At 33.9% G+C, this 14196-nt stretch overlaps 1 protein-coding gene across 13 annotated transcripts in view; it reads right to left on the bottom strand.

Moving 5' to 3' along the window:
• Positions 1-14196, bottom strand: part of LOC105490348 (dystrophin) — a 2266916-nt gene that overhangs the window by 1117396 nt on the left and 1135324 nt on the right. For all 13 annotated transcript variants that reach the window (XM_071089080.1, XM_071089088.1, XM_071089087.1 and 10 more), the window contains one exon: positions 8092-8239. In XM_071089080.1, coding sequence (XP_070945181.1) covers positions 8092-8239 — 148 coding nt within the window. The remainder of the gene's footprint in view (positions 1-8091; positions 8240-14196) is intronic.

The raw sequence follows: 14196 nt of genomic DNA, 5'->3' as shown, positions 1-14196 counted from the left end.
ATTCCTAGCAGCAAGCAGTATGTGCTTTGCACACAGTAGGAACACAATATATGTTTGTTACATGGGTTCTGGTATTTAACATATACTCCAATGGGTAAGAGAATGGCACCATCATATTGTTAAAGTACCAGACAATGTGAAAATTTTAAGTGCTGTGTACACAGAAAAGGTGAAGGAAGCTCAATGTAAGAGAGAATGTTTTGGCTATGAAAAGCAAGAAGGACAAACTTGGGGATCATTTGTCTCAGGTACTATAAGTATGATTTTTAAATTTATGTATTTATTCATTCTACTGAACATTACATTTTCAATATATCAATCAATTTTTCTATGTCCTGAGGTATATTGGTGATCAAGAAAGACCAAGTACCAAAACATTTTCATTCTAATGGAAAAGATAGGTAATAAACATGAAAACACATACTACAGTTTCAGCAAGTGAGTGTTACGAAGAAGGTTAAGCAGATCTCCCAGAAAGAGTTCAATTTTGTGTGTGTGCATGTGTGTGTATGTGTGTGTTTTCTTTAAGATGGGGGAGTTACAAAAGGCATATCTGTGAATATAAAATCAGAGCAAAAATATATATAAAGGGAAGTGTACAAAAATTCTGAAAGGGAGTAGATTGGGACATGGTGAGGAACTGGAGATAGGGTAGAGCCCTCTGGTAGAGAGAAAAGCAAATTTAAAGGTAGAAACAAGCATTCGAGGGAATAGTAAGAAGGTATATTTCATTAAATGACAATTTCTGCTTCTCATTGCTTCCATAATGATGTGAGCAGTCTTTTTTTCCAATTTGGAATTTGCAATCAGCCTTCTTCTCGTTTTTCTGTAGGCTCTTACTCTCTTGATAATTTCATGCTCTAAGAATGGGAATCTCTTAGGGATGACATGTTTATCATGCATTTTAAGCAGTTCTTTACTACTGTGGTTATTACAGTAAGTTATGTTTTTTGTTCTCGCTTCTATCCAATAATGTTTAAAAATCTGTCATCTTCTTAAACATGCCATGCTGGACAACAGAACTCTAATAACAAGCCATTGAAATTATCCAATTATTTTAATATACTTATTTCTGAAAGATACACTTGATGGGCAAGGATTTAAAGCCCCTCTCTGAATTTCTGCCTGGTACCACACTCCCAGTAAATCTGTTATTTACTACTTCGGAAAAGATGTATAGGAGCCAAAAAGTTGCAGAAGAGTTTCTAAGCAGCAATAGAAGGGTAACAGTATTTACACAAGAATGAAGTGCCCAACTGTTTAACTGTATTAAGAGACTTAACTCTCATGTCACTACCAGCTAATAACTTTGAAAAGCTCATTTAAAAATGTATTCCCACACTTATACATTGCTGTAACCTTAAAGTAAGTGACTAGAGACAAATTCTCTTAGCAGTAAATTTTCCTGCTGATTCCCTTATGCTCGTGTACGTCTTCTAGTTACAGAAACCGGGATAGCTTTGTGACCACAAAACAAAATCTTATGAAATTTTATTACTGCTGAGGAAATATAAAGGACAAGCAATGGTATGAATTATTCTTAACATTAGGGTCCCAGTGAAGGGCAACAGATGGTAGAAATATTTACTCAAGTGATTTTTCCATCAAAGTTTCTATCAGCATTTGAATCTCAGCAGTGCGACTGTTAAGAAGCCGTCAAACTCAGCAGCCAGCTGGTGAAATCAACACTGTAAAAACTGACTATACAGAAAATATACTTGTATCTGATTTTTTTTACATCATATGCCTTTTTCTAGATATCCTTTAATTCAATCTGTATTAATATAAATTCACTTATCTGCTATAGAGTTCTTTGAGGCAGTAGATTGTCAAGCAGGTGTACCCTAATAAAAATACGAAAACTCATTCTCTGTAGCAGATACTGTCAGTGACCTATGTACATCTATTCAGCACTCATCATTTTTGTACAAGTCAATGACCTTTCAACGCAGTACCTGTTATATAAGGGCTTTCCGGGCTGCGAGTGCTAAAAGCAAGGCGAGAAGAATGAGAAAATCTGGGTATTTCCATTAAGAGGAGGACAGTCTTTTCTTGGAATTGCTTGTCTCAAACTTTTGAGCAGGAGTCGCTCCAACTCCATTGTGCTCGGTGAATCTAAACTCTTCAGAATTGAGTCCTTTAAAACGTGCTTTAGAATTTTCTTCAATCACTAATAACCATGGTAAGGCAGAGCTGAAGAGCAGCTAAACTTGTCTTTGACATTTCTGTACTCTTTTTTTTTTTTTTTTTTGCCTTCTCTCCTCAACTCCAAAGCACCAGTGCGCTCTTTCTTTCTCCTTTTTGTTCCTCATCTGAGAGATTACAGCAGGGTCCCCATGCTATAACTACATGCTTTATAGGTAATTTTCCATTCTCTCTGAACATTTCACATTTGAGAAAAGGGAGTGTGTTTTTCTTAAAGAAAATAATACTTTAGAAGTTTTTCAACATTTGATGGTGGGACCATGTGTACATTAAAATATGACATATGTAATCCATATTTACTTCTGTATTCTCAATGACAATGAATACATTTTTTACTGCTATATCACAAAGTAAACAGTTTCTTATTACATTTCTTTACAGCAACATATATAAATATATTGCACATTTACCATATAACAATACGTTATGGAGCAGTAAAACACAACAACATTGCAAAAGATACCAGAAAACCAATGAGCTTAACCTTAACAAGACAGTATTTTTTTTCCTAAAAACAGCAGTTTATTCATGTCAAAATAACACGCTGGTGTTGCGCTCCCCATGTTTACTTAACATTTGATGATTTAAAGCCTAAAAACTTCATCTAAACAATACCACTACTGTTAATGTCTTAAAGTCGATTTCAGAGGGAATACCTTAAGATTTTAGGGTCTCATGCTTGTATGTCTGTGACAACGTTCTTTAGGAAATACTGGTCAATTTTAATATGGTTCATTCAGCAGCATTATTTCACAAAACAGATGCCATTTCCATTAATAAAAATATTCAGCTGGTTTAAATACTCAATCTAATGGTAATTGTTATTGTTTCTACTGGCAACTACAAACATTTTCCATATCATTCTATTATATATAGTCCATGTTTTAAAACTTATTTTTTCCTAGTCTACAAGAACATGCTAGATTTAAATGTTAGGGCATTTTATAATTTCTACTTTCCTATTTTCACTGAAGGTACTTGAAAGCACACAAATTCACCCTGTCACTATATGAGCTAACATTATTTGTGTCACTTTCCTTCATGGTGTTCAGCTTTTCCTTTGAAAACTCCCATTAACATTTCTTCTTGTTAGTTAGGAAATGAGTAGGCAGAAGTGTCAGCTATCTGAAACAGATGCATTTGGCTGAATTGGAATTTTCCTCAATTCCTAATCCAAGAGCTATGCTTTGAGAAGAAATTCTACTACATAAAAATAAGGTTTTATGAAATTCCCAGGTTGGTTTTTCTGCATTGTGGATGTTTAGAGATAATAATTCAGCAAATAAGTTTTAGTTTGTATTGAAATGAACTAATCACTTATAAAGAGTGATTAGTAACAATAGGGGCTTACATTTAATGAGCAATTATTTTGTGAAAAATGCTATTCCAAGTGGTTTTATACACATCTCATTTATATTTCCATTTTAGAGAAAAGATTTCAGAGACATGAAAAGAATTAAGATATTTTCACAAGATTCTACAATTATTAAGCTAAAGGACGTGGGATTTGAATCCAATCTTTCTGAGTCCAGCATTTAACCTCTTAACCCCTCTGCTAAACTTCTATTAGAGCCTAATGTGGATTATCACTATTTTGGTGGATGATAAAACTTTGTATATGCACTCAATTACTGCTTGTTTAGTGAATGCATTAAGAGATACTGATATCATTCAATGAATTTATTAATAAACCAATTTGAGTGGCATATAACATGATTGATATTTTTCTCAGAAAAACAATGTGGTATTTTTAGAGAGGTTCTCCATAGTGGCATGGTATATTGCTTTGGAATATCTTCAAAAAGCACTAATTCATATATTTAATTTTGTCTTTTACTCGTGACAGAGGAAAAAAAAAAGAGTTGCATGGAACCAGATTATCTTTCTGCTGCTATTGGCAGTCAGTACATTTTGAATGACAACACTAAGCCTCAGTTAAAGCACTAAATTCTCTTTTTTAAAGTGAAAAAGAAAAGATGCAATTTGATCAAAATATATAGGGACAAGTTTACAACATACCCCTATGTTGTATTTCATGTCTAAAAATTATTTCTTTACTGAAAATTGTACATATGAGGCTTCAAACTCCAACGTGTTTCTGAGTGTGTTTGTTTAATATTTGGGCTGCTTGGTTCACTTTTTTCACAGTAACCATTACTGGCTCATGCCAAACAATTGTCTGCTAACAGCCACTGTCTACATCCTGTTTTCTAAAATAATTTCATAGTAAATATTTAAACTCATTCTCCTATTCGTTATTAGTCAATCAACAATGGTCAAGATAGCTGAAATTACCAAAGCTTTGATTTGCCTTATCGATGAAGGTATCTTACAGGGTTTATTTTACCCATTTTAAGATAATTACTCAGAATGGAAAGATAACCTAAGGTATATTATGTACGTGTATATGTATTCCTGTGTGTGCACACTCATGTGTGTGCATGTGTGTGTGCACATGTTCATATGCATGATTTTGGACATAAAATAACCAGGAAAGAAATACCTTAACTGTTTGGGGGATTTGTGATGTCATTCACAGCTCTTTTCTGAAAGAATTTTTCCTTGGACATCTAGAATGATTTTTCTTATTTCATCTACAGATTGAGAAAAAAATAGACTAAATAAAATAGTCTTTTTAAGATTATCCAATTGGCCAGGCATGGTGGCTCACGTCTGTAATCCCAGCACTTTGGGAGGTTGAGATGGGCAGATCACCTGAGGTCAGAGATCTAGACCAGCCTGACCAACATGGTGAAACCCCTTCTCTACTAAAAATACAAAAATTAGCCAGGCGTGGTGGCGGGCACCTGTAATCCTAGCTACTCGGGAGGCCAAGGCAGGAGAATCACTTGAAGCCTGGAGGCAGAAGTTGCAGTGAGCTGAGGTCCTGCCACTGCACTCCAGCCTGGGCGACAAGAGCAAATCTCCATCTCAAAAAAAAAAAAAAAATTATCCAATTGAGGGAAAAAGTTCTGATAAAATGTTCATAAATTGCAACTAAGCCACACTGTCAAGAAATGAGGACCATTAGACAGTCTGTGGAAACTTAAAGTTATGATATATTCACAAAATTGTATAACGTTAATGTATTAAAAGATCAAATTACATCAAAATAGTTTGTTTTGGACTTGTTTCCAAGTTGGAGTAAAAAAGGCTGTACTTAACCTCCTGGCTGAAACATTTAAAAAAAAAAAAAAGACAAAACATATGCTACAATGGTTTTCAACATACTGAACATCAGACATTGAAGGACAGTGGTCCCTGCCAGGAGGCTTTTGTTAAAAGATGAAGCTGAGAGTTTCAGCAGCCCAAGGTTGACTAGTGATCACAGGGCAAAATACCAGAGAGGTCATACACATGCAGAGGACATTTTAGACATTTGCAGAAAGCTTTATTTTATTCTTCAGCTGAGTCCTGATCAGTTCATATATGTGAGAAAACCACTCAAATCTAAGGAAAGAACTACACAAGAGAATTAAAGGGAACAATCACCAGAGCTCACATGTGGCTAAGAATACCACCTGTTCCCACTAGCTCCAGTGAAAAATTTTATCATTCACAGGGCATCAAAGAGAGTACTCAGAAGTGTTTTGCCTCAGTAGTGGGGAAAAAGTAGCCCTAAACTTACACTGTTCTGGTCATAACTAACAAAGCATAAAAGGAAGATTATCAAAAGATCAATTGTTTCCAAGTAAATTAACTGGGTTCCAGAACAAGGGTTAAGAATATTTATTTCAATATATTTGAATTTATTTGAAGTATCAAGCACTCAATAAGTTAAAATTCACAATGTCTGGCATATAATCAAAAATTACCAGTCATCCAAAGAAGCAGTAAAATAACACCCTTAATGAGGAGAAAAATACATCCATTTAAATTAACCCAGAATAGACACAGATGATAAAATTAGTAGAGAAGAATATTCTAACAGTTATTATATCTGTATTCCATATAATCAAGAAAGTAAAGACTGAACATGTTGAGTAGACACATGGAAGAAATAAAAAAGACCCAAATTATACTTCTAAGAGATGAAAATATCTGATGTTAAAAATATGTACTACATGGGATTAGCCATAGATCAGACTTTGAAAAAGATGAGTCTATTTGACAATAGAGATTATATAAAATGAATTACAGAGAAACGAGACTAAAAAGAAAATGAACATAACATCAGTGAGTAGTGGGGGCAGTTTTCAGGAGCCTAATAAATGTACAATTGGAGTCCCATTTTTAAAAAAAAATGGCTGAAAGCTTTCTAAATTTGATGAAATGTTAAATACACAGATTCAAGAGCTTAACTGACTTCAAGAACAAGGAACATGAAGAAAACTGGGGACTACACGAAGTTACGACATAACAAATTGCTTGATCGTAAAAGTACTCCCTAATAAACCTTCTACATACAAATCTCCATTTTACAATGGCTTTCCAAGAAACCCAACCTGAAATATGTACCAAAATCCATACGGAATAACTATCCTCCAAAGAGTAGAATGGAGGTACTTCTTTTATACATTTCTATGTTGCTTGATTTTTTTCACAATAAGTACTAATTTTATAATAAAATATAAATTAAAATATATAACTACCATGGGTTGGATATCATTGAAAATGGCAAGTAGTTTCTATATCTCCCCCAAAACATTTTATATAACTCTAATATATTTCTGCCTCTCAGGCAGAGACCCCATTATGCTGCATTAGCCCAAAATTCACTTCAGTGCTATTTTTAAAATGTATCTTCTATGTTAAAGCAGATTGAGAATCCATACATTTCCTCTCTATACAAATGCCAATGCTGGTGTGCATACAAGTTTGATTGATATATATATGATTACACAAGATTTTTAAAATATTCATTTTCTGTGTTTAAATAGCTTATCATATACATAGGCATTTAAATGCTTAACTCCTTAATATCAAAAGGCATATTCACTATAGAAACATATTTGAGAATGAAGACTGTAAAGTCAAATGTGATATTGCTTTTGTGAATCCAGCATTTTGAAATATCTAAACTATCTAATAAACTACTGAGTGTTTTTTGCCCTCATCTGTCTTAATCAGTATTTTCTGGCATTAAAAATTGGCTACAATTCAAATCCACTTGATTGACTACTGCAACATGAACAATTTGAGCTAAAAAAAGATGCAAACATAATTAAGCCTTTGTGTAATAAACACAATGTTTCTTATGCCTAAACTATATATTTTAGGAACCAAATTATATCCTTGACAATCTAATCTATCTTTACCTGCATATTCAAAGGACACAACAAGTTGAAATTAAACTATACACTGGTTATCATGCATTTGTTGCTTCTCTATTAACATAAACCATAAAAAAGTCAATAAGTACCACCAATTAACTCTGCATTGTTTTGGCCTCTGGACTATTTCAAAAGGCATTTTGTCAATAGAATATATAGAAATATGGCAGTATCACTACAAATTGTCTTTAGGGAAACAGAACTGTAATTTTATCATGATGGATATTTCTAGCAACTTCATTATAGCTAAGTATGCCACAAGTTCTCCTTCTGGAACGGTTCCAACATACGGCAAAAATACACACTGCCCCAAAGCCACAAAACACCTTGCTGTTACGATGCTCCCTTTTGTCACAGATTCAATTCTATTTTGCAGTTTATCAGATAAACCAGTCCTGTCCAGGCAAACGCTCTCATCCTGACACAAAAAGTCCACAGCACAGTTCTCTAATATTACCATTATAATTTTCTTTCTAGTATGTATAATGATGACAACAAAAGTCAAAAGTGGTCATTTCCATCATCCTTCACAACCTGAACTTAAAGAAATTAAACAGTCCAGATGTGATGAAGATAAACACAATTTAGAAAAAAAAAAAAATCAAAAACTTACCTTAAGATACCATTTGTATTTAGCATGTTCCCAATTCTCAGGAATTTGCGTCTTTCTGAGGAACTGTTCAGCTTCTGTTAGCCACTGATTAAATATCTTTATATCATAATGAAAACGCCGCCATTTCTCAACAGATCTGTCAAATCGCCTGCAGGTAAAAAATACGGATCAAGAAAAATAAATGGATGATATAAAACAGATTGTAGAGATACAGCATATATTTTTTGGTTATACTGACAAAGATATTCTGATAGTTTCTGGCATTTGTAGAGTTTAGTTTCAATTAACAAATAAAAATTAATAGATACACCTAACATGTACCCACAAAATTTTTTAAACATGCTCAATAAAAAAGATGATTTTAAACTGAAGGTTGCAATTTTTCCGTTTAAAGTGAATATATTTCTTGATTAAAAGAAAGGTAAAGAAACTATTTTGGACGATTAGCATTTCCTTTCCTAAGAATATATATTTTTTTAAATTCTAGAAATTTACAAATATCTTAACATTGTAATAAATTATTTGGAAGCAATATATTCAATTTCAAAATATGTTTGGATACAAATTAAATTACTTCATAAATTCTATCACTTTCAATATTTTTCTTGATCCAAAACTATCTATTCATCAATTGAAAGGAGTAATAAGTTCTAGTGTTCTACTGCATAGTAAGATGAACAAAGTTAACAATATTGTACTGTATATTTCAAAATAGTGAAAGAGAATTTTAAATGTTCTCACCACAGAGAAATTATAAATGTTCGAGGTTATGGATGTGTTAAGTAACCTGATTTGATCATGACGCAATGAAACATTACACTGAAACATCACACTCACCCCATAAATACATATAGTTATTACAAATAAAACTTAAAAATATAACTAAAGTACCATTATCACACCAATAAATCAATAATTCATCACTATCATTAAAGATTCTGTCAATATTTAAAATAAGATGACAGATGTAATTCATATTGTAGGCTCAGATGTAAGCATTTCACTAACTGATAAACTAAACTATGTGATGCCTTCTTGAATCCTACTTATTTTATTGTATCCACTAAAATTTTGGATTGGAATACTGCAGGAACTTAGTACAAGTCAAATGTGTTAACATCGCACATGGAAAGAATATTAGGAAGCAAGCATTGGTCACTTTCCAGTCATAAAAGAGACTGAGGCAGAAATAATATGAACCAGGGCTTTATGTTTACCTAAGACAGTTGCACACAAGAATCAACCGGGGCATTTAAAAAAACAGCAACAACAATAAGCAAACAGTGACCCTGGGACTCCACTCAAGATCAACTTAATCAGTATTTCTGGAGGTTGGATGCTGACATTGTTATTTTTCAAAGCATCCAGGTGATTTCTTTTTTTTTTTTTTTTTTTTGACACTCTAACATCACAATTAAAAGAACTAGAGAAGCAAGAGCAAACACATTCGAAAGCTAGCAGAAGGCTAGAAATAACTAAGATCAGAGCAGAACTGAAGGAGATAGAGACACAAAAAACTCTCCAAAAAATCAATGAATCCAGGAGTTGGTTTTTTGAAAAGATCAACAAAATTGACAGACCACTAGCAAGACTAATAAAGAAGAAAAGAGAGAAGAATCAAATAGACGCAATTAAAAATGATAAAAGGGATATCACCACCGACCCCACAGAAATACAAACTACCATCAGAGAATACTATAAACACCTCTATGCAAATAAACTGGAAAATCTAGAAGAAATGGAGAATTTCCTGGACACTTACACTCTTCCAAGACTAAACCAGGAAGAAGTTGAATCCCTGAATAGACCAATAGCAGGCTTTGAAATTGAGGCAATAATTAACAGCCTACCAACCAAAAAAAGTCCAGGACCAGATGGATTCACAGCTGAATTCTACCAGAGGTACAAGGAGGAGTTGGTACCATTCCTTCTGAAACTATTCCAATCAATAGAAAAAGAGGGAATCCTCCCTAACTCATTTTATGAGGCCAACATCATACTGATACCAAAGCCTGGCAGAGACACAACAAAAAAAGAGAATTTTAGACCAATATCCCTGATGAACATCGATGCAAAAATCCTCAATAAAATACTGGCAAACCGGATTCAGCAACACATCAAAAAGCTTATCCACCATGATCAAGTGGGCTTCATCCCTGGGATGCAAGGCTGGTTCAACATTCGCAAATCAATAAACATAATCCAGCATACAAACAGAACCAAAGACAAGAACCACATGATTATCTCAATAGATGCAGAAAAGGCTTTTGACAAAATTCAACAGCCCTTCATGCTAAAAACGCTCAATAAATTTGGTATTGATGGAACGTACCTCAAAATAATAAGAGCTATTTATGACAAACCCACAGCCAATATCATACTGAATGGGCAAAAACTGGAAAAATTCCCTTTGAAAACTGGCATCCAGGTGATTTCAATGCACAGTCAAGGTGAAAAACACTGCTACAAAGTAAGATTTGAAATCTTATTGGACTTACAGTCTACCAGATCTCCTGGGGCCTGTTCAAGCAAGCATTTGTGAGCACTAAACCAAAAGCCATCCTAAAGATTACTGGCTATGGTGCTGCCTCAGAGTACAGGAATCTGTCAAGTTTTTATGAACTCTATTCTTAAGAAGCAATGGATCATACTTTTGAATATCATGATATCTTTACAGTCCTCTACCTTCATTCAGGAATTTAAAGTAACACTAGAATTTTAAAATTGCTACATCTGCCTACGGATGTACTGGGCAGAGAAATGAATTAACATTTATGAAACAATTACTAATAGCCAGGCACCGGGCTCTGTGCTTTTACAGTGTCAGGCATATCATTTCATTGACACCTACAATAACTCTGCAGCATAGCAATTATTATTCCCATTTTCCATTGGAGAAAACAGAGGCCAAGTAATTTGCCGAAAGGTGAAAATGGTATTAAATAGTAGTAGAGAGAGGCTTCTAACCCAAATATCTCTTGTTTCAATGGCACCTTTCTACCACTGCACATGCTCTCCTGTGAAATATTTTATTTTTCCAAGATGAAGTTTCACCTTATCAGTTAAACAATTGAAAGTGATAGTTCTAGAGTCTTTTTCCCCTTATTTTTATTAACTACCTAAAATTTAAGAATGTATCTACATGTACATTGCATTCTTTCAGACATTGTATTTAATGAATAATCATATGCTTAACCTTTCAAATCATGTAAAACAGACAGCATTTTGGTAGCATAAAAAAGGCAACCGAAGGTAGCCAAAGAGCTATTCTCTAACTACAGTTAGTGAAAAGTAAGAATGTTGCCTTTGATAATTAATGGTATTCTAGAGTTATTCAGATACATTATATCCTTCCACAACAAAATGATCCTGGGAATGTTTTTGCATGTTTAGTAACGATTTAGCATTCACGTATTTTCAGTGGTATATAACATACAATAAATGACCTATCAATATATCTTAAGAGTTTATTCCCTTTAAAAACGAACTGCACATGTATTTGCATCACGGGAGTCAAAGAGTTGCTTTTGAATGGGAATCTAAAAAAACTATGCAACATAGGTAGCATTGTTCCATACTGGTGAGACTATATATATTTTAATTTTATTATATACTTTTTTTTTTTTTTTTTTGAGATGGAGTCTCGCACTGTCACCCAGGCTGGAGTGCAGTGGTGCGATCTTGGCTCATTGCAAGCTCTGCCTCCTGGGTTCACACCATTCTGCTACCTCAGCCTCCCGAGTAGCTGGGACTACAGGTGCCCACCACCATGCCCAGTTAATTTTCTTTATTTTTAGTAGAGACGGGGTTTCACCATGTTAGCCAGGTTGGTCTCTATCTCCTGACCTCATGATTTTTCTATATTTTTCAATTTGTCTACAGTGTGCTTTTCATATTTTGAGTCAGAAAAATAGAATAAAAATTTTTTTAAATGGCAGTCTCATATGCTAATGACTGCTAACTCCAACCCTCCTCCTGCTATCACAGTCTGAGAAACAGTCAGCAGCTAACCAGAGCACAGAGAAGCACCAGTTGGTCATGACTTACCACTCCACCTTTGTAGCAACCATCAGTCCCCACTCTTGGTTTGCTGTTTTTCCTACCCAATCACTTGAACTATACTTTTGCCAACACTTTTAGCTACTAGGAGGTGACTGTTTCTCCAACATACTGCTATAAATGCCCATTCTTCATTTCAGGATCCTGTATACCTTAAAGATTTTCAATTTCAAACCTGTTGCACAGACTTGTTTCTCAATCACTCATCATATTGATAGTTGCCATCCTCTACCAAATTCAACAAATCCCCCTCTCACCCTGAATTCTTTTCCTTTCTACAAGTTATCTTTCCTTTACATTCTCCCAGAGAAGAAAACTATAAGGGTTCATATACTTGATCATGGTACCCATAGCTCTGTAAGACAGAGCTGGAGGTAGGAAGAGAAGGGGAACAGGCCTTCCATTTACATCATTGTTGCAGGCCCACAAGAGGGAGGCAGGATGGACTTTCTGCCCGACCCCTGCTTCTGCCTTAGGACTTGTGAATTTGCGTATCAATAGCATATTTCTGAAATACCCTTCTTCCCTTTTTCTCTTGTCTCCTCGTATAATCCAAACTTTTGCATCCTCAAGGACCTAATAAAAATGACTTACACTGTTACTTTATAAATATATAAATATGAAGTATTTATTACAGCATGCAACTGCTAAACCTTTGAAAACTGTAAAGTTGATTTAATTTTATTATTGAAATTACTGTTGAAATAAGTAACTATTCAAACAAAATATTAAAGAATAAAATCATGGGCTTTACATGTGATGACATTTAATGTGAGTAATAATACTTTAAACTCCATTTCAAGCCTCACATAAAATTTTAAAATACACTTTTCAGTATTTAATATGTGCTGAATTTAATATGTTCTTGAATTTACTACATAAAATTACATTTTTTATCATGACTACTTATAAACTTAAACTCTTTTCCACCAAGGAAACTTCCAAATGAAAAAAAATATATGTTTTTCTGGTTTTACAATGTTAGATTTATAACTTTAATATCTAATTAGTCACTGTCCTCCCTAAATTTTTCTTGCTCCATTAATTGGACTGCCCACGAATGAAGAAAATGGTAACAACTAGAAACAAGTAGAGACATCAAAAATAGCATTCAGGGAAACAAATATAATTTTTGCCTTCTGTAATATTTCTAGGAAAAAAGTTTTCTTTCTTGGCAGTAAGAAGAAATATAGATGGAACTTAATAAAGGGCAAAAAATGTCAGTATAAACATATGGATAATAAATCAAGTGATTTTAGAATTTTGCAAATATTAAAATTCTCATTCACTATGCAACTGGTATTTAAAATTACACTGCTGCTTCATTTATGTGCAGCATAACTTATTTCCTGCTGTTCTAAATCAAGTTAGTCAGATTATTCTCAAGCATAAATTACATTTAGGGAGTAATTCAGTACTCTGGGACATACTTTAACACTTTCGGGCCATTAAGGTGGTAGTCAATTCCATGAAATAGATTTAAATAAATAACACCCTAGTAGCTTTCTGACATATCCATTGTTGCTTTATACTTAGGTCTGCAAACTCAGCTTGGGCTGCTGATTACTTCATCCCACATATTTCATCTTTGATTAGGTGAGGAGGACAGACCTTGGCTAGTGTCTCGTGGTCCAAACTGTATGTGCCAATAAATAAAGGTTAGTTATCTGCCCCAAATCATAGTACCTTGCTACTTCTCCCCACCCCTAAACTTCCTAAGTAATACAATTATTTAATAAAAGATAAGTATACTACCAATTATGAAGTGCTTACCTCCTAACGTTAATTGTGGGAGCTTAATAGAGTATATATAAATTTCTTTTTTTACATCTTTTATTTTATTAATGTTTTTAAAACAATCAATAGACTTTGGAATACACGTGATTTTTGGTTACATGAATTAATTGTATAGAAGTAAAATCAGATATTTTAGTGCATGTGTCACCCAAGTAGTGTACATTACACCCAATAGGTAACTTTTTATCCCTCACTCCCTTCCCACTCTGCCCCTTCTGAGTCTTCAAAGTCCATTCTACTACTCTGTCT

This window comes from Macaca nemestrina, chromosome X, assembly GCF_043159975.1.
Source record: "Macaca nemestrina isolate mMacNem1 chromosome X, mMacNem.hap1, whole genome shotgun sequence".
Taxonomy (NCBI): Eukaryota; Metazoa; Chordata; class Mammalia; order Primates; family Cercopithecidae; genus Macaca; species Macaca nemestrina.
This window is presented reverse-complemented; position numbering and strand designations above follow the sequence as displayed.